This window comes from Lactuca sativa, chromosome 8 (genome assembly GCF_002870075.4).
Source record: "Lactuca sativa cultivar Salinas chromosome 8, Lsat_Salinas_v11, whole genome shotgun sequence".
In the NCBI taxonomy this organism is placed as follows: domain Eukaryota; kingdom Viridiplantae; phylum Streptophyta; class Magnoliopsida; order Asterales; family Asteraceae; genus Lactuca; species Lactuca sativa.
In genome coordinates this window covers 55,492,143-55,514,016 of record NC_056630.2, presented here as the reverse complement: position 1 = coordinate 55,514,016, position 21,874 = coordinate 55,492,143, and the positions used below count along the sequence as shown (strand labels likewise).

The 21,874-nt window shown below is 34.4% G+C and overlaps 1 protein-coding gene across 1 annotated transcript; it reads left to right on the top strand.

Annotated features, from left to right (window-relative positions):
- The first annotated feature begins 1,168 nt into the window (after positions 1-1,168).
- On the top strand, positions 1,169-4,682 carry LOC111916856 (RNA polymerase II C-terminal domain phosphatase-like 4). The gene is made up of 9 exons (XM_023912512.3): positions 1,169-1,389; positions 1,787-2,040; positions 2,266-2,351; positions 2,436-2,554; positions 2,645-2,825; positions 2,939-3,228; positions 3,297-3,482; positions 4,026-4,064; positions 4,161-4,682. Exons 2-9 carry the CDS (start codon positions 1,799-1,801, stop codon positions 4,476-4,478), a joined length of 1,461 nt encoding a protein of 486 aa, XP_023768280.1. The 5' UTR covers positions 1,169-1,389; positions 1,787-1,798; the 3' UTR covers positions 4,479-4,682.
- The last annotated feature ends 17,192 nt before the right edge of the window (positions 4,683-21,874 follow it).

Below are 21,874 nucleotides of genomic sequence, written 5' to 3'. Positions count from 1 at the left end.
ATGAGTATGTATTTCTGATAAAGTCTTATTTGAATAAGATATCAATGTATGAGTGCACTCACGATACTTTAAAAATATTTTTTTAGGTACTTACATAAAACATAAGTTTAAAGTTTCATATACGGTGGAGTTTGAGTTATTTGGTTTTATCATCATTTTTCCACTTATGTTGTTCAAGAAAGAATAGGTGGAAACCCTTGTTGGGAAAAACCACAAGAGACTAGGCATCTTGTATATAAAGTTGATGGTGCCAATGATTTACAATGTATATAATAAAAATATATGAGAAGGATAAGAAATGATGAAATAATTTATTAACTAAAGGTTTATGTTTATAATGATTTACATAAATCCTAATAAGAACTATATAATTTTTAACCTTTTAAAAGTTAAAAAAAGAAAAATAATATCATGAAAAATACTAATTTGAAAATCAAGTAACTATTACCAAAGCAAGATGAAAATTGGTTTATACAACATGTTTAACCATTCAAAGTTTCTTTTATTTTAATAGTTTAACCATTGAAACTTTTACACCATGCTTAACCATTCAAAGTTTTTATCTTTTTATTTTAATAGTTTATTCTTTTATTAGAGATTTAGAGGTGTACAAATGTAGGATTCGATCCGATCCGTTTTTGCTTAGGTGTAGCCTCAATTCGATCCAATCAAAATTAGTGTCATAATCCAATCCCAACTCCCGCCAAATTCCGAATCAAATTCTTATCCGATTTCAAATCAGTTCCAACCAATTTTTGTTGAGTTTTATCATATTTATGCCGATTTTGGATCCATTTTTTAGCAAATCCGGTTTATAATCTGGTATAAAATCCAATTTTACCCATAGGATTACGATCCAATTGTAAACCGATGGATCGGATCTGATCCGATTTTGTAAAATTGATCGGATCGGATCTAATCCGGTCTTGTAAAAACTAGTTTTGAGACCGGATCGGTTTCAAAATCAGGGATCCGGTTTTCGTGTGGAACTCTACTTTTTTATTTATTTTTTGCTAAAACACACATTGGTATTTTTTTTAAATAAACTTTCCATAGTTAAAAAAATTCTTCTAATGGCCGAAACAAAAAAAACTGAAATATATCGATTTTTATGGAATTTAGACTTTAGAGTCTGTTTGGTTATTTGGTTGCCTTAATGGCTCCAAACTTATTTGGTTATGTGAGAAAGTATCTGGAAAAGAAAAACGTATTTCCCTAACCAGTTTTCCCTCTTCTCAATCTCGCCTCCATCAAACTTCACTGCCCTCTCCGACCTCGCACACTGCCTTCTACCATCGTCCCTCTGCTCCGACTTCGGCGGCGTTAGGGACAACCTCTGTTGTGCATCGTAGAACACTAGTATTTCAAAGACAGCTGCATCCTTCTCTCGTAAGTTTCCGTATACTGAAATCTATTTGTGAGATAAATATATCGAAGAATCACACCGTTAGTTGATTTGTTGAATGTGATGCTGAAGTTCCTAACTAATGTGCGAGTTATTTCATGTATTTGATAGAGTGTATGTATTGATGTACATTGAAATGCGAAGTGTGGTTTTGTGGTTTCGATAAAAGCCCTAAGAGAACGTTAATTGATGAAATAAGTTAAACTCAAACTATTAATGACGAAGAGACTGAAATCAGATTAGGAACCCTTTCTTAGGAAAATTAGCAGTGTAAAATAGATTGTTGAAACGATTTAGGGTTTTTTTAGTATTTGTATTCTCCTAATTCTATCGCCGATTGTGGCAATTTCTGATTTATGTTTCTTAATCTTAATTGGATAGGCTGGGGTTTAGATGAGTCTCATTGACGATGCTTCGGTGAACTCATCAAGCAGCGATGATTTTGCATCTTTTCTGGATGCAGAGTTGGATTCTGTCTCTGATACATCTCCTCAATCAGAAAAAGAAGAAGAAGAACAAGAAGATGATGATGAAGATGAAGATGAAGATGATGGCGACAACAATGATGGTGATGATGACGAAGATGACGACGATGATGATGATGATGATGAGAATTATAAGTACCTTGATGAAAGGTACCTACTGACATTGTTTTCCTCATCTAATCTTGCACCAAACATATATACCTAAAGATATGTAATATGTTTTCTGAGAGAGAAGGTATCAAGAGGCTTACTATCAACCTAGTGAAGCTCAAGTTTTCCATGGCTTATGATGCTTACTGAGACTCATGGAGTTATTAATTTATGTTCAGAATTTCAATCATTTGGGTTGATTTTAAAGATTTTGATCTTCCACAGGACAAAGAGGAGGAAGATTAGTGAATCAGAAACTACTGAAGAACCCAATGGTTCAACATCTCATACAGAACAAGAAATCATCTTAGGTATCCTATTGCTTATACATCTGTTTGAATTATGTTTCATCTACAAAATTTCTAACTCTTGTTAATTATTATTATGTTCCGAAGAATCAGTGAAGGAGGGAGCATGCACACATCCTGGTTTTATTGGAGGAATGTGCATAAAGTGTGGAGAGAAAAGGGATAGTGATGATCAGTCTGGTGTTGCATTTGGGTATATACACAAGGTTATTCTTCTTTCATAAATCACACATATCATTATCTCTTGTCATGAAGTTGTTGAATGTTTGTAACCAAGAAATCTTATAATATTGCAGGATCTTAGACTTGCTAATGATGAAATTGATCGATTGCGTGATAGAGATATGAAGAATTTGTTACGCCACAAAAAGCTTTACTTGGTTCTTGATTTAGATCACACCTTACTAAACTCAACCAGGTTTTCTGATATAACTCAAGAAGAAGGATACTTATTAAACCAAAATGATCCCATGCAAGGTATGATGACTCATTGACACTTCATATCCTATATTGACTTTTCTGTTTTCTTCAGTACAATACCGATATTTGTTAGAAACAATGTTTTGACTTTTGATACTTTATAATGACAGATGCACTGAAAGGTACTTTATTCAAATTACCCTCAATGCACATGGTAACAAAGTTGAGGCCTTATGTCCACACTTTCTTAAAAGAAGCAAGCAAGTTGTTTGAAATGTCTATTTACACCATGGGTGAGCGTTCTTATGCATTAGAAATGGCAAATCTTCTTGACCCTGGTAGGGTTTACTTTGACTCTAGAGTAATTGCACAAGGTGATTGCACCCAAAGACATCAAAAAGGACTTGATGTGGTTCTTGGGAAAGAAAGTGCTGTTTTGATCCTTGATGATACAGAAGTGGTAAGCAAACATATTAAAATTACCTTTTTGCCCCTACGACATAAAGTTGATTATATATTTTTTTTAAGGTATGGAAGCACAAGGATAATTTGATTGTGATGGAAAGATATCATTTCTTTGCATCAAGTTGTAGACAATTTGGGTACAGATCCAAATCACTTTCTGAATTAAGAAGTGATGAAAGTGATGTTGATGGTGCTCTTGCTACTGTTCTTAAAGTGCTTAAACGAGTCCACACTATGTTCTTTGATCCGGTATGTTGTCCTCAATTTTTGCAAATCATAATGTGTTTTGATAGAGTAAATTACTGCAATCGTCCCTATGGTTTGGTCAAAATTGCACTTTTGGTCCCTGTGGTTTGATTTTGTTATCTTTTTCGTCCCTTACATTAGCATACATAAAGTTAGGGACCAAACGTGCAATTTTGACCAAACCATAGGGATGAAAAACGCGACAAAATCAAACCACAGGGACGATCCGAGTCCAAAAAAAAGTTAGGGACCAAATGTGCAATTTTGATAAAACCATAGGGACGAAAAACGCAACAGAATCAAAGCATAGGGACGATCTAAGTGCAAAAAAAAAGTTAGGGACCAAATGTGCAATTTTGATAAAACCATAGGGACGAAAAACGCAACAAAATAAACCACAGGGACGATTCGAGTGCAAAAAAAAGTTGGGGACCAAAGTTGTAATTTTGACCAAACCATAGGGATGATTTCAGTAATTCACTTGTTTTGATATTTGAGAATTCGGTGTTCAAGTTTTAATGATTTTATTCTAACTTCACACAATAGGAACTTGGGGAGAATTTTGATGGGCGTGATGCAAGGCAGGTGAGATACTCATTATATTCAGTTATTTACTATTTTACCCCCATCACTATTTCCTATTTTTATTATTAATTTGTAAAATTGTTATTATTATGTCAGATGCTGAGAGCTGTTCGGAGTGAAATATTAAAGGGGTGTAAAATAGTGTTCAGTAGGGTTTTTCCGACACAGTTTCAGGCGGAAAACCACCAGCTATGGGTGGTGGCTGAGCGGCTAGGCGCCACCTGTACAGCTGAGGTTGACTCGTCAGTGACACATGTCATCTCCACAGACATTGGAACCGAAAAGTCAAGGTGGGCTGTTCAAGAAAAGAAGTTTCTAGTGGAACCACGGTGGTTGGAAGCTGCAAATCTCAGATGGGAGAGACAACCTGAGGAGAAGTTTCCGGTTGTCAAAGAAGTAAAAGAAAAACACTGATCTTTTTGTTTCTCTCTCATTTGACCAGATGTTGTTGACTTGATAGAGAGTTGTGGTTTTTGTTGGTATAGTAGTATAGGTGGTGGTTACTGGTTAGGTTAGAAGAACAAGATTAGAAATATCACAGTATCTCATACATTTTGCACCTGATTTGTCTGATTAAGATGTACAGGATTTTTGCTTGTCAAAAATGTTTTGACTCAATGGGCTTAATGGGTTCAGCACTTAATCTAGATAGCTATATATAGCTATTTTTGTTTGACTTAGTATGGACATAATGACTTAATGGGTCAAGCCAAAAAACTTGCTGTTTTTTCCTCACAATTCCTCTAATGTTAGAACTGATGAATATTGTAAAATTTGTTTTTTTTGGAATGTAATGGTAAACTAGTGCTTAGATGTTTTATTCATTTGGTCTAGAAAATTGATTAATGTTGTTAAAGTGATAAATTTTGTGAGTTTTATTTGTGAAATTTGTTTTTTAGAATGTAAAGGTAAAATAGTAATTTAGATATCTATATTAGTAGCATTACCCATTCAATTAATTTATGCATGGCTTAACGGGGGGGACAAAGACAGATTAAACAAAATTGGTATTATTAAATAATTGGAAAAATATATTAGTATATTATTCGTAATAATTATTGTTTGATTACATAAGTAAAGAAAATATAAAAATAGTGGCAAGTCTATAGAAAATTTGAAATACATCAGATACAATCGGAATTTAAGTCTATTAAAATACTTTAAGATTCCATCATAAATTTTATCAAACATTATATTAATATAAAAAATATTAATATCTTTAGTTGGGAATGTTGTCAGAGCACCTAACTTTTTTATAATGGAACAACTTTTTTTTTTTAATGGAACAACATACTTTGGAATTAGATTTCTAGTTATTCTTGAGATAGTAAGTTCCACTAATTATTGAAGACCCCTTTTTAAGGCACATAATACATACCCTATGGAAGGATTTTAATCTTGATCTTGATTTTGGAGTTTAGTTTTAATTATCTTTCAAAGTCATTACTGATTTTTTTCATAGGAAGAGTTTGAGAACTTTTGGTCTGAATGCCATGAGAAGAGGATTTGAAGTATACATATAACAAAAGTTACGACTTAATTGGATTTGAAGGCGCAAAACAACATATGTGCTATTTCTCTTAGCTTCTTCTGAAGAGCCCACATACCCCCAATCATCATTCTCAATAACCTTTACATCTTCAAACATACTTATATCTACATCACCACCTACATTATGTTAATTTGTTGGAAACCCGTCCATTTTGCATCCATTTCATCTATACATTGGAAATCAACCATATTTAATTCTATTTCATCTATGAGGTTTGACTCATCAAGTCATCAACCATGAGATCACTATCCTTACTCGAGTCATCATTGTCTTGTTCGGTTGTTCCATTTGTACAAATACATACCCTTCTCTCATGTTACTTTTACATGAGTTCTTCCCAAATAACACATTAAAATCTTGAAAACATTGTGCAAATTCTTCATCAAATCTCTCTTTATCTACCACTTGCTCAATCTTATCAAACATAGGGTCACTTCAACTGGATTAGGTTCAATTGCCTCATTAACAACTGGTTGATCTTCCGCTTCCAGTTGCATTGGTTCAGCTTGCTCAATTTATTCATATGTATATTGAGCATCTTTATTTGTGGCTTCTTGTCTATTAACATCTTTTCATGTACCTTCTTGTGTATCAATATCATCAATACCAATTTTTTGCTACAAGATGATGTTCATCGCCTAGACATTGTCCTTCTACACCTTTTTAATTTATCCCTCAACACCCGTGGAAAATTATCATGCTTAGTCACTCTCCTCAACTACCATCTCATTGTCATACTCTACTTGTAGACCTTCAAAAAAAGGAATTTCCTTACTCTCATCTAACTCTCTAATAATCATATGAGAGGAGTCATTAGGAGACATGAAATAGGTTAGTAAACAGGTTCTCCCATGCTCTATATAAACTTTTATATGCTTATTTGCAACAACATATTTAGATATGATACAAACATCATCATCATTTCCTAGTTCTCCTATCCCAAAATCCATATTAGCTCTATGTATCCTAAAATAATAGAAGTAGATGGCTAGGGGTATGTGATAACCTATTTCTTCCATTATATTGTCCATTTCATGGACTAAAAATTTATCGACGTATAATAGGTCAATGATGTGAAACTTATTCTTGTACATATTTCCTTCCAAGGAATGTGGTGAACTTACCTCTGTGATGTAGTTCTATGGAGGACATTATGGGATGACAATCTATCGAAGAACAAAAAGAAAAGGGTTTCAAAAGATTTATGTATTGATTCAAAGGTCTTAAACTCCAAATATATGTTAGTTTCTAACCCAAGAAATCATGAATGTATAAAATAAAGAAAAATAGAGGCATTACCATATATGTTCTCAACCTCGATGTATTGATTCATAGGTCTTAAGCTCCACATTGCTACTACCATCAGCCTTCCATAAAAGTTTACTGAAAAGCTTTGAAGTCAATTGGTTCGAAAATAGAAACGATAACTAGGGTTTGAAAAGGCAGAAGATGAAAAGACTTGAGATGAAATTTTAAGTGACAACTAGTTAATATAGGTGATCACCTTACATATCGGCCTCATAATCAATTTAGTCCATAAATTTTTTTTATTCAATTAAGTCCTAAAAACCGATAATAATATTAAATTTATCCATTTTACCTGGTCAGCAGGTCATCCAACTTTCAAAAATTACACTTTTGGCCATTTCAAATTTTATTACAAATTTGGACCAAAATTTATACTTTTAACCCAGTGTTTAAATTTTATTACAAATTTGGTAAAATATTTAATTTTTTGGTCTAGATTTTAGAATTTTGTTATGAATTCATCATAACTTTAGTTTTTTTATAACTTTTTTTTCTCAAAAAAAAATCGAATATGTTTTTTCTTAAAAAATCATATTTATATAAAAACGTATTTTCACATAAAAAATCTTATATTTTCTATATAAAAACTTTTTTTTTTAATTTTTTTTTATAAGAAATACCTATTTTTATTAATAGGTATTTATTAAGTACATAAATACATACAAATTCGTTTTTATAAAAAAAATATATACAAACACATATTTTACAAAAAAAATCTATACAAACACCTATTTTATAGTAAACGTGTCTGTGTGTGTGTGTATATATATATATATATATATATATATATATATATATATATATATATATATATATATATATATATATAAGGATAATTTAATTGTCTATAATTTACTTCTCAAATGATGCTTTTTTAATAAAATAAATGTTTGTATACATTTTTCTTGTAAAATACGTGTTTGTATAAATATAATTTTTTTAAAAATATATATAGAAAATATAATTCTTATGTGAAAATATGTCTTTTTTTATATAAATATGATTTTATAAAGAAAAATGTATTCGATTTTTTTTAAGAAAAAATGTTGCAAAAAAAACTAAGTTAGGATGAATTTATAACAAAATTCTAAAATTTTGGCCAAAAGGGTAAATTTTAGACCAAATTTGTAATAAAATTCAAGATCTTTGCCAAAAGCAAAAAAATTTTGGACCAAATTTATAAAGAAATTTGAAATCTAGGCCAAAAGTGTAATTTTTAAAAGTTGAATGACCTGTTGACCGGATAAAATGATCAAATTGACTATGATTATCAGTTTTTGGAACTTAATTGAATATATATATATATATATATATATATATATATATATATATATATATATATATATATATATATATATATATATATATATATATATATATATATATATATATATAAAAGAACTAAATCAATCATGAGTATATATAAATATTTTTTTAGGGTTTAACCTTATAAATATGGAAAAGTTTTGGAACATAGATTTCCCTATTTAAATAAATCATCAATTTTTAACCACATTTAACAAAAATCAAAATAAAAAGTTTGAATTTTATAAAACAATGACACGATCAACGATCAAATGATCGTGACCTTTTGTTTTCTTTATCTTTTTGACAAAAAAACAAGAATTAAAATAGATAAATTCATAAAAGATCTTCTTTCTATTTTCATTAGGTCAATGGTTTTTTGTACTATTAAAAGAAATTTTGATATAGAATCCAAGTTGCCTGCTAGTTGACAAAAAAGCCCCCTTTCTTTTGTTATAACAAATTCGACACTTCAAACCACACAACGAACAGTGTACTTTAGTATGATATTTTTCTCAACTGAGCCAAGTCACTTTTTATATGTTTCACTAAAACAATGAATTTAAGTACAGGTTCATTGTTTAATATGATCTCTCTCTTTATATATATATATATATATATATATATATATATATATATATATATATATATATATATATATATATATATATATATATATATATATATATATATATATATATATATATATATATATATATATATATATATATATAGGTTCTATGGTAAATAAAAAACCCTGAAAATAAAAAAAAATGCATAAAAAAAATACTTAGAGACCACAATATTTTTTTTTGAATTTTCTTATGAAAAAATAGCAACTTTTACTTTAAATTCGCTGATTTTTTTTTTGAAAAAAACCAAATTTAAAAAAAAATGATTTTTTTCAACGATTTTATTAAAAAACTTGCGATTTTTCTATAAAAAAATTAAAAAAAAAGTTTTTTTATCTCTAAGTATTTTTTTATGCATTTTTATGATTTTTAGGGTTTTTTTGTTTTCAAAATAACCCTTCCCTATATATATATATATATATATATATATATATATATATATATATATATATATATATATATATATATATATATATATATATATATATATATATATATATATATGGGTTAGGTTCATGCCTAATTTTGTGAGACTGTGAGACACAATCCTAACAATTCATTTGGTAGATAAAACAAAAAACATTTTTAAAATGCAAAATAATTGAAAATTTTCGAATTTTTTTTTCAAATATTATTTTCAAAATTTATATTTTCCAAAAAAAAATAAAAAAATACCAAAAAAAATAATAAAATATCTTTTTTTATATATTCTAGTAGAATAATAAAATATTGTACATATCTGACAAATCTAGTATAATATTTTAACATTTTAAAAATCACATTAGAATATTTACAGTGTAATATTCTATTAAAATATTTCACGTATTAAAAAAAACGGTATTTTTTTAGGTAATTAAAGTTCCGAAAATAATAAATAAAAAAAGAATTTTTGTATTTTTTTTTATTTTTCATTTTAAAATTATTTTCAGATTTGGTCTCACGGTCTCACAAAATTAGCATGGTCTCAAATGAATCTGAACCTATATATATATAGGCACGATCGGTAGATAACTAAATTGAGGGAGACAACCAATAAACTTTTTATCTATACTAAATTTAGATACCAAATTTCATATATATATATATATATATATATATATATATATATATATATATATATATATATATATATATATATATATATATATATGTTAAACAAGGGATTTATCTGGCCGGATAGCTCACCTTGGGTGTAACGATCCTGTTTGTGAAGAAAAATGACGAGTCGCAACGGATGTGTATCTTTTGACTGCTAGACTCACCCACTTTCTTTCCTTTCTTCTTTCCAAAAACCGATTTAAGGTCCTTGAAATGTGACTTCTTTGGCGGGTTTGTTTCTTCAACAGTTTTATCCTTGTTCTTTCTCAAAGTTGATTCCGGATCTTCAAGAGGTGGGACCAAAGATGTATTTGATCCCCGGGTCATAAAATACCTGAAAAAAAAAACAGAAAAACACATGTTAAAAAAACAAAACTAAAATAAAAGCGCGATGGACTCGTTGAGTTGCTTCGATTGGACTCGACGAGTTCAAGGCTAAAACAGAAAGCTAAAAACTAAATTTTTAAAACTAACTAGAACTTAAACTTAATAACTAATTCACGAAAATAGTAACTTTGTGCAAGATAAATCTTACATAAAGGATCGATAACACTAGCAATTAAAATAACTATTTAAAACCGTTCCCCGACAACGACGCCAAAAACTTGATGTGTGTAAAATGCATTAGTTTTTAATCCTACTACTTCAAACACAAATAAACACACGAAAGTGTACCTATCGTTTAGTAATATAGTTCAAGCAAGCAGGGTATCGAAAACAGGGAATGGTAATAATTAAACTAACTACTAGAATTATCTAATTAAAAAACAAACAATAAAAGAAAGGTCTTCTCTAGTTTTACAAGACTAGAAACTTAAACAATTAACTAACACTCAGCCTAAGATAACTAACAACTAAACCAAATAAGAAGTAATTAGATTCAATAATAAAAGAGACTTCTATTTAGGTTCGACTCACTTGTTTCTATGGTTGATTTTATGGTAAATGCAATGGATTATTTTATCATTGACTACCGATTAATGTGATTAGATTCATATTCACTATTACTAATCCTTAGAAAACAAATTAATTTAAACAGTGGCCAATTGGTTAAATTGATGAATTTCCTAGTATTTTGATTCGACTTAAGTAAGACTTGTAGTTGTAGCTAATTAAATTAGTAATTCAATCAACATCTTGTATGGTTGTTCATCACACAAGCTCACACATTAACTTACCTATTTTCTAATTTATCCTAGGTTCATATTCACTAATACTAGACATATAATATTGTTTTCACATAAATCATATGAAACAAACAATTAAGAGGATGTTCATGCAACTTAATAGACTTGATAATTAACATAAAATAGTTATTGTCAACACATAAGGATTTTTAACAAGCTTAACAAAACAATTTTACCAAATCAAATAATTCATACCATAAAATCAATCCATATTAACAAGCTAATCTACCCTAAACAGAAGTGATGAGTTTTTAGCTCATATCTATAGCAACTAACATCTCAAAAACGAAATCCAATGATAAATACATAATGTAAACAATAGATTAAGAAAGGAGAATGTGCTTTGCCTTTTGATCTCTTCCAAATTGGTCTCTAAGGTTGATCTTCGAATTCCAGAGCTTCAACAACACCTCCAATCGCAAATAAGTCGCCAAAAGATCCAGAAAACTTCTTTGTCTCGGGAATTAGTGCCCTTTACATGGTTTTCCGAAAACAGGGGCAACTCGTCGAGTCCATAGAACGCCTCTACGAGTTCATCACTTAAAACCCGTGTACGACAAGTCTTGATTTGTTCACGAATATTCCTATCTACTCGACGGGTTGAGGACCAACTCGCTGAGTCCTTCACCTTTTTAGCTTAATTTCTTCTTTCTTCAATTCCCGAGCTTTCGATTGCTAATCCCGCTTCCTTTTTAGCTCGAGCATGTCTTTTAGGCTGAAAATACAAAGTAAACATAAATAAGCACCTTTTGTTCAATAACTGAGACAAAATAGCCAAAAAAAAATTAAGATATTAGACAAAATATATGACCAAATATGCACATATCAACCTTGTGCATTTATGGTGTTATTTGGTGGTATTGAAGAAGAAGGTGTTTAGAGAAGAAGCAAGGACGTGAAGATGTCTTGTAGATCTAGAAGTTTGGCATCATTTTTGAGCTATTTGAGGTATAAATCTTAAACCTTGACCATTACATGCTTAGATCTAGTTTTGGGGTGTTTTATTTTATATTTTGGTCCCATAGTTGAGGTTCTTTGAGTTAAAAGTGTTTCAGTCCATATGAGCTGTCCTTTTAGGCTCTTGGATGTGTTAGGAGCCATAAAAATTAGACCTTGACAGTTTAGCCTCAACCATGCAAGTGCTAGGTACCAACTAAGTGTGTTTATGGACTTAATCTATGTCTTAATCCCCATCCATGCATGCAAAAGCATAAATTTTATAACTTTATGGCTTAGGACTTTATTAAGGACCTATACCTATGTTTTGGATGTTAGGACTTAATGGATTAAGTCATAAGAGAGTTCTTGGGTTGGCTGGCCAGTACGTTAGGCGTACTTCCTGGTACGCTGCACGTATTGGGTTAACCACCCGAATTAGGTCAAGACTAGCATACGCTGGGCATACATGCATAGTACGTCGTGCGTACACATGCAATGAGCAAAAGTGATAGTTAGGCCTTTATTTATTGGGCCTTGGTTTGTTGGGCCCCAAGCCCACCTGTGGGTGAAGACCTATGGGCCTAAGGTTATGATGGATTGTAACGCCCCGATTCTCAGGTATTGTTTAAATAAGAATTATTGGGTTAAGCTCTACTCGACGAGTTGGTTGACCTACTCGTCGAGTAGCAGCGGGGTGAGATCGCGTGTTAAGTGACCTACTCGACGAGTCCATATTGGGACTCGACAAGTAGGAGCTGGCAGATGAAACCCTAAATCCTGGGGTTTGCACCTCTATTTAAAGGAGCCTCAGCCTCCTTTGGCCCCTTTGCAGTCTTTGAGAGCCCCTCAAAACCCTAATACGCGTGTGTGTGTGCCCATTGTGTGTTTGAAGCTTGAAAAAAGGATCTTTTGAGGGGGAAGGCTTGGAGGAGAAGGAGATTGGAGCAAGTAGAGTGTTGGAATCAACTCCTATCTCAGTTATCATCTTTTGGAGGTAACCTCATCGCCTTTTCTTGTGAATCTCTTCTTTTTGTTGAGTTTTAGGGTTTTTGGTGAAATATTAAGTTGGAAAGATGAGCTAAGGGGTAGATCTGAGGTTGTAACTTCAGATCTGGACCATCCTTGGATTCTAGAAAAATAAGCTTTCAGTTTTGGTCATGATTAAGGTCCCTCTTGAGCATGAAGTTCCATTAAGAACTTAAAATAGGCATTTAGAGCCTTTAAAGCCATGCATGCACATAAACTTTGCAACTTTACGTTATAAGCATGCCCTAGAAGCTTGGATCTGTGATTTAGAGCCGCTGCATGGCTCAAAACAAGTCTGTATGGAAAGAGGACTGAATGGACATGGCGAGTCACAAGGTTGACTCGACGAGTCACATGAAGATGGCCGTGAACTCGACAAGTTGGATGAACAACTCAGCGAGTCCGATGAAGATTACCATAAGACTCGACAAGTTGAAGAACAACTCGGTGAGTCGGATGAGTTTTCTCTGGATTATGTATGTGTGTGTATCCGTCGAGTTGCAAGGCGAGAACTCGACGGGTGGCCTTAAAGTTTGAACGAGGATCAAAGGAACTCGACGAGCACCCCGATGACTCGGCGAGTTGGATTGTACTTCAAGGAACTCAGCGAGTAACCGAGGGTACTCAAAGAGTTGGGGTCAACGTGGACTGTTGACCTTGACTAAGGACTTTGAATTTGACTAGGGGTTGACTGGTGGGTTATGGAGTACCTTATAAGGTTAAGGACTTATGAGTATATTGTACTATGATCATAGGTGGTGGAGCCTGTGTCAAGTTATTCGAGAGTTGGAGTTTATCTTCCGAGTCGACATTTGCAAGGTGAGTTATCCTTACTATATCGATAGGGTCTACGACACCAAGGCCGACCCTTTAGTTGTTATTGTTATGGTATGCTGCATGTGGTTATGATCTGTTAGATCGGAATCAGGGTAGACAGTATGTTATGCTCTTATGATCCGTTAGGATTGGTACCTTAGTGACCTGCTAGGTCGGTACTCTAGTTACAAGAGAATTCTATGATTGATGATCAGTGTGATAGATATGTTTGATGTTTTTCTATATACCAGTATATGATAGTTATGCGCACATGGTTATTTGCTTGTCGGTTGGGTTGAGGCGGTCCTGCTTTGTGCTGAAGGCCAACATACCCTATGAGCGGTCCGGGGAGACTGCAGGCCCATGAGGCGGACCAGTCATGCCGAAGGCTCGGGATAGACTCAGATAGACTGTAGTCCCAGTAGAGCGGTCCAGTCAGGCCGATGGCCAGTATGGATGTTGATTGATTGATTGTTACTGAGTTGGCGTTGTCAGTGTGGTATTGGTATTTTGGGGGTAGCTCACTAAGCCCTCGGGCTTATAGTTTCAGTTTATTGTTTCAGGTACTTCATGGGATCATGGCAAGGCTAAGGCGTGACCATACCGTTCCTCATCCTTATGTTATGATTTTGGGACACTCTGATGGATATTGATTTGAAAACATTTTTGTAAACAATACTATTTGATTTTTATTTATGATCGAAAAAAAGTTTAATTTTGGTGTAAAATTTATGGATGTTACATGGATGATATTTGGGCCTTAGAATTTATTTGATTGGGCTTGGGTACTTTGGGCTGTGCGAAATTGGGTCGTGGGAGGAAGAGGCCCAATAAGGCAAGGATTAGGGAATCTTTTGCCATAAAACATGAATTAGGGTTAGAGTCATCATATGATAGCTAATTGGAAATTTATGTTGTGCGATAGGGGGAGGAGTTCATGGGTCATTCGTCGAGTATGTTATTACACCCATAGTTTGAGGTGAGTCTCATTTCCTAGAATTCATGGGTCGAAGGCACCACGGCTGGCCCACTAGTTATGATATGGCATGATGGTTGTCTCTGTGATAATTATCGGTTGTGCATGTATTATTTGATAATTCTATGAATTATGTGTGATATTATATAGTAGCGGTAGGGTGTGAAATAGACCCGGTATTCAGTTGAAATAGACCGACAGGGCAGGTCGAGCACCCATATATGCTCGGCAGTACCCGATTGAAATAGACCGAAGGGGGTAGGCCAACACCCGAATATGCTTAACAGTATGTTTAATTAGTATGTGGTATGGTGGGGGAACTCATTAATCATTGTGCTTACAGTTTTAGTTTGTGTTTCAGGTACTTCTAGCTCGAAGGGTAAAGGGCCGACATGATCGCATCACATTACACTATGATTTTCTGTAGTAGAGATTTTGGGACTTATGCTTTGATAATACCTTTCTATGTCTTGTTTTGTTAAAAAAAATACTATAATCACCATATGTTTACATTGCTTTTGAAACTGATGATGTTTTGGGATATGGATTTAGTAACCGTAAAAATGAAACTTTTGGGTCGTATATTTGGGATGTTACAACCGGGCGGGGCCTGATGAGTATATTGTATGTTTTTACCTTTAGGTGTTTATATGTATACCGGACGGGGCTTGATTACTATCTTGTATGCTATTTATCTTTGTGATTCTTTCATGTGTTTATATGTATACCAGACGGGGCTTGATGACTGACATATCTGTTCCGAGCGGGGCCCAATGCCAGGCGGGGTCCGATGGCAGGTGGGGCCCATTATATGTTTGATATGTATGGTCTGTGGTGTTTTGGGGGAAAATCACTAAGATTTGTGCTTACGAATTTTATTTTATGTTTTAGGTACATCTCGATCAAAAGGGAAGAGCTTGGGGTGATCACATCGCACACACCATGCTTGTTCTGCATTTATTTGACTCTAATGTACTTCGATGTTTGATTAAATTTTGATTCTATTATGGTCCCATGAACATGTTTTTGAAATTTGGTTTTATTAAACAAAAAATAAAATTTTTGGTTTTAAATTTTAGGACATTTCAAGTTGGTATCAGAGCCTTGGTATGAGGGATTCATGCATACTCTCGGGTTTTTCTAAACTCAAACTGAGGATTTGGTAGAGTTTTAAAAAAATGTTTTATGAAAAGAGTTTTCTAATAAAAGAAAGGGGTGTGGTGCGTGGTGCATACTATCAACCGAGCTCAAGTAAGTTTTCCTAAAATACCCATATATGTAGGGATGAGCAACGGGCCAAACCCGGACCAGACCGGCCCGAAGACCGAAAACCCGAAGACCAAAAATTGTGAATTTTCTTACCCGAAAACCGGACTGTTTTTGGATGTACGGGTTCGGGTTCGGTCCGGTCCGGTCTCGGGTACTAAACCGGGTTTCGGGTTTTGGACCGAACTAGGCTTTGAAATTGGTACAATGTGGGACTTTACTTAGATCACGTGCAAATGAGGTGTCTACAAAAAAATACAAACCTTATTAACATTTGGAACAAATAAAAATTACACTATTTAGCACAAAAACTACACTTTTTATAAAAAAAATGCATGTTTTAACAAAAAAGAAACAACATTGTTAATAAAAAAAAACTGCATTTTAACAGCTTTTTTGTGTAAAAAACAACAAAAACCAACATTATTTATAAAAAACTGCATGTTTTTATAAAAAAATTTGCATGCTTTTATAAATTTTTTTTTCCATGTTTGAACAAAAAATAGCATGCTAGATACATTTTTTCTTGTAAAGTGATAGGAACAAACGTTGATCAAGATCTATAAATAATGTTACAATAAAAACATCAAGTTTTATACATAATGTTATATATAACATTAACTAATAATTCAATATCCTTATCTATATATTTTAAGGAGAAATTTTTTTTCGGTCCGGTCCGGGTTAAATCCCGTATTCCGGGTACGGTCCGGTCCAAACCCGAAACCCGATTAGCGGTAAAAACAAAACCCGAAAACCGGCCCATTAATATGTATATCCGGTCCGGTCCGGTCCGGTCCAACGGGTCATATGCTCATCCCTACATATATGTCCATATTATGCTTTGATTTGTGAATATGTGAATTGCATGCTAGACTAGGGATAAGGATCTGCTCAGGATTGCATGATAGAATTCTAAGAGATTTGCCTTTGTATGCCTGCTATATAATCTTGTAGACTTGCATGCTAGTACTGATCAATCAGTGATTGGATGGCCTGTTTAGGTTATGCTTTATTCCGATTACTCAATGCTTGAATGTTGTTTGCTTTGTGCTTTTTAGGAGTCCTCCCTAACTTCGGCTAACTAGTAAGCGTATATGCTAAGTTACATATCATTGAGACTAAATAATTTTAGAAGGTTAGGTTTTAACCCTATTGCACAACTCTTGTCTGAGTCCAACCGTTGTTGTGTAAGACCTTTCATTCGAAAAATTATTTGTGTCGGTGATATATAATTGTATTCGTTAGCTAGTTAGAGGGTGTTAGAGGGAGTTCCTTCTGCAGCTGGTGGCGGAGAGTGGTGTGGTGATTACCCTAGGAAAGACTAGGAAGAGATTTAGTGTTGGGAGCCTTGTCTTGGTAATGGTTGTATGTATGGATAAGGGTGTGACTTGAAGGATTTAGAGAGATCCTTAAGGAAAGTACGAATATATGTGGAAGGTAGTATGGGCCCGTACTACTGGAAGCAGAGGATCCGTATTTGAGTCAAGGAACGTTATGATGATACTAGGAAGCTTGTAGAATATGGGATTCCTCGACGTATATATTTGTGTGTGTTCTGGTGGTTTGAATGGTCTATTTTCAATATGGTGATCACTCGAGGATGACCTAGTAGTGGTTCTGGTACTAGTGAGGGTTCAAACTTTGGAGCAGGACAGTTAGATGAGTAGATGTGGGAGTTCATTTCATCTGAGATTACCCGCAACATACTTGAGAAGACTCATGTGATCTTTGATATGGTCAAGGAGGGCATTCTGGAGATTTTGGATGAGCGCTTGAGCACTTTTTGTTCTGAGATGGTGGCATTGATGGGAGCTCGCACGTTGAATTTCAGGGAGTTCCGAGCATATGGGGCTACATAGTACTTTGGGGAGAAGGACCCGATCACGAGCAGACGTTGGTTAGCGGATGTCGCTAATACCTTCCGCACTAGCATTTGTCCCAAAGGGGGAGGGGGGAGGTTAGACTTGATGATATGAGATGAATTTGTGATGAGATTTTCGAGCTGGGTTTTGTAACGCCCGTAGATCCATGCTAGTAAATTTAGAGATAATAGGGTTGAAAATGAAATTTCAACAAAAGATTATTTAGAATAAATATAATTAACCAAGTTTTAGAATACATCTCAAGGGTTCCGTACATATAAAGAACGCCAAAATCTGAGTTATAACGAAGAAGTTATGGTCCGTTGAAGTTTTATGGCAAAACCGGCACGACACCGGGAGAAGTAAATAGAGAATTTATGATCGAGGACTTTTTAGCCTTAGAAATATAAACAAAAGTTTTAGTATACGTTAAACCAAGAAGATACAAAAAAAGAACGCCCAAATCTAACTTCGAGTGGTTTTTGGCCTACGCGACCTAAATGAAAATTGAAGATCTCATTAATAGGAACTCAACGGTAAAAAGACATACGAAAACAGAGTCCGTATGTAGAAGTTATGAATTTTACACGGACATTTAACAGTTTAATCTTCTCATACTGTTAAATTTAAGATCGATCGAGAATTAGCCAACGGAGTCAAAATAAAAGTTTTATATCTTATTTTTACCTACGCGTGGATATAAAGAACGTCAAAACAGAGCTCGTATGTGAAAGTTACGGATTTTAGAAGTCGGAAATGTGCTGTGCGAAAATGGGTGACGTGGCACAATCTTGGCCATTGCTTTCTCCCCAAGTCTTGCCACCAGATGGTGACATGTGGCACCAAGTTCAACCATATTTCACCTTATAAATAGAACCTCTTCCACCCTCATTTTTTTCACACCTTTCCCATTCTTTCTTCTCTTTACTCTCTCTCTAGAACCTCTCTTTAACCCCGAAATCCCCGAAAAGCCTAGGGAACCTCCCTAGCACGAGGCGGAAGCCCTGAAGTGTTTGACGGCTCCAAGAAGAAGAGCTTTTCGGCTTGGGAACACTGCTCCAAGCAAAGCCTGGTTTTCTATAAAACCCGTTGTAAGTTAGCTATGCCTACACTATTTTTAATATAGCTTTTATTTAATTATATTAACGTTATTAGGAATTTATAATAAGTACTTGGGCTATTATTATGGGTTATATAAGTATTGTCTAATGCATATATAATAGTAATAATAGCTAGACTATTAATTAGTCTCGGCGAATAATAGACTAAACTCTAGTGGTAATAATACTAGGTTTCGTCGAAGGAAATTATTTTTAAGAAGCGAAGCGCTGTCGGAGTTTAGAATCACCACCTTTTCAAGTGAGTGCATGGTCCCTTTCATCTTACACAGATATGAAGTATTTTATATAAACTACATGTTATGTGTGCATATTATCTGTATACTTGCTATCTATGCTGGATGAACAATTTTATACAAGTTTTATATGATTTAAACTATATATGTATTTATATTTACGTAATATGTTGGGTAAAACATGGGTAGATGAAATATGAGTTGGATGATGAGTTGAGATGTGATATAGACCATGAGGTAAGGGTGAGAGGTGGACGATGTGAGAAGCCTTGTTCCCAAATGCTGGCCCCCTCATCTAGTAGAGTATGGATGACAACCACTGACTATTCTAGACAGTCCAGTGGAACACTAGCAGGCTCGCAACCTGTAGGTGTTGTGCACGAAGTGTTCACCGGTGTACTCTAAAAACCCATTGACATTTATTGCGAGTGGACTCTCGAAAACGATACTGTCAGTAAACGAGATAACCCTAGCAGCTGTGCTTGAAGGACAATACTGGCAGCTGCGCCTCACATAGAATGTCACAGTTCTGACAGCTGCGCCTAAGTGATAGAACTAGCAGCTGTGCTTGACAGCTGTGTCATTGACAACGATGGACTTCGTACCTATTCCTTAGGATAGTCCTTAGGAATGAATGAATGAGAAATAGATGATTCTTAGGGTAGATCCTTAAGAGTAAAGAAGATAATGGGGATGGGTAATTGGGTTAACTGTTTGATGATTAAACATAATAATTATATTATTGTGGGTTGAAAACCCTATGTACTCACCAGGTTTCCCAACCTGACCCACCCAGTTTATTTATATCACAGGTGTTGATATGAAGTCACATTACACTGAGAGATTAAGGAGATATAAATCACTAGTGATAATGAATGTAAGTTTTGTTTATGCTTATGTTTCTGTATTGACGATGACATCCCAAATGTTTTAAAATGAATAAAAATACTTTTCTTCGGAAATGCCCTGATAACGTATTTATCATGTTTCACTGGGAACAAATTTCGCACATTTTTATTAAAAAGAGGTACTCTGATTTTTATAAAACATAAGCAAAATCGGTCTTTTCTGACCGTGAAAATGGGGATGTCACAGGTTTGCATCGGTGATTGCGGTGCAATAATTGTCAAGGGAGTTTCAAGACCTTCGCCAGACTACTGAGACGATGGTTGAGATCACCGCTATGTTCCGCGATAGGGTGTTGTTGGTTCCGCAGTATGTGGCAGATGAGGAGATGAAGAAGGCGAGATACCATGAGATGTTGAGGAGCGATATCCAATAGTTTGTGAGCCGATTTGGTTGCAAGACACTGGATGATATGATAGCGAGGTCCAGAGCAGAATCAGGTCACAGTGGGAGGTCCCATGAGGGAAAATGTTAGGAAGCAGGTGGGGGATGTTTCAGTTGTGGTCAGATGGGTCATTTAAGTCGAAATTGCCCCATGGGTCGGTTGCAATATGTTTTCACTACAACCAGGTGGGCTACAAAAAGGTCGACTGTTTGATGATGAGGGGGGTGGAGTAGTAAGTGCACCTGCTCCAGTTACTTTGAGGATCACTGATGGTCGTGAGGGCAGGGCAGGAGCCCCATCAGCAAGGAGCCAAGCATTGCAGTTTTAGATAGGGGATGCTAAAGTTTTATCGGACGCTGTCGCGGGTATATTATCTTTTGTTTTCCTTATGCCATGTCTGCATGCCGCAAGTTGGGAGTGGGGCACATCTTATGGAGTTGAATTTAGATTGTCAATTAATTATTGTGGGCCATTGTCAAAAGCAATTTAGGGGTACCGCTTAGAATATCAGCAGTTGGATGAGAATGATTCGTTCAACTATCAAGTCAAAGTTCAGAAGTGTTGCGTTGCACAATAGGTATGTCAGATGTTTATGGAAGGACTTTGGGGTCTGATCGCTATCATTACTAGGCAAGGGGCAGTAGCCAGTGGATAATGACAGAGGCTGCGTGGATCTGTTCAGACGCCAAAATTAACAAGGGAATTTCAGAACCGTGTAGGTTAGAGATTGTGGCATCCCCATTTTCACGGCCAGAAAAGACCGATTTTGTTTATGCTTTATAAAAATCAGAGTACCTCTTTTAATAAAAATGTTGCAGAATTTGTTCTCAGTAAAACATGATAAATACGTTATCAAAGCATTTCCGAAGAAAAGTATTTTTATTCATTTTAAAACATTTGGGATGTCATCGTCAATACAGAAACATAAGCATAAACAGAACTTACATTCATTATCACTACTGATTTATGTCTCCTTAATCTCTCAGTGTAATGTGACTTCATATCAACACCTGTGATATAAATAAACTGAGTGGGTCAGGTTGGGAAACCTGGTGAGTACATAGGGTTTTCAACCCACAATAAATAAGTTTATTAACTTATCAAACCAAACAAACCCGATTACACGTTCCCGTTATCCTCACTTTATGTCCCTAAAACATCTAACACAACGGACCTAGTCTAAGGACTTTCATCG

Coding starts and splice junctions, on each gene's coding strand:
- LOC111916856 (XM_023912512.3), top strand. CDS start 1,799: ATGAGTCTCATTGACGATGCTTCGGTGAACTCATCAAGCAGCGATGAT. Junction 2,352..2,435: donor AGAACAAGAAATCATCTTAG/GTATCCTATTGC, acceptor TATGTTCCGAAG/AATCAGTGAAGGAGGGAGCA. Junction 2,826..2,938: donor CCAAAATGATCCCATGCAAG/GTATGATGACTC, acceptor TTATAATGACAG/ATGCACTGAAAGGTACTTTA.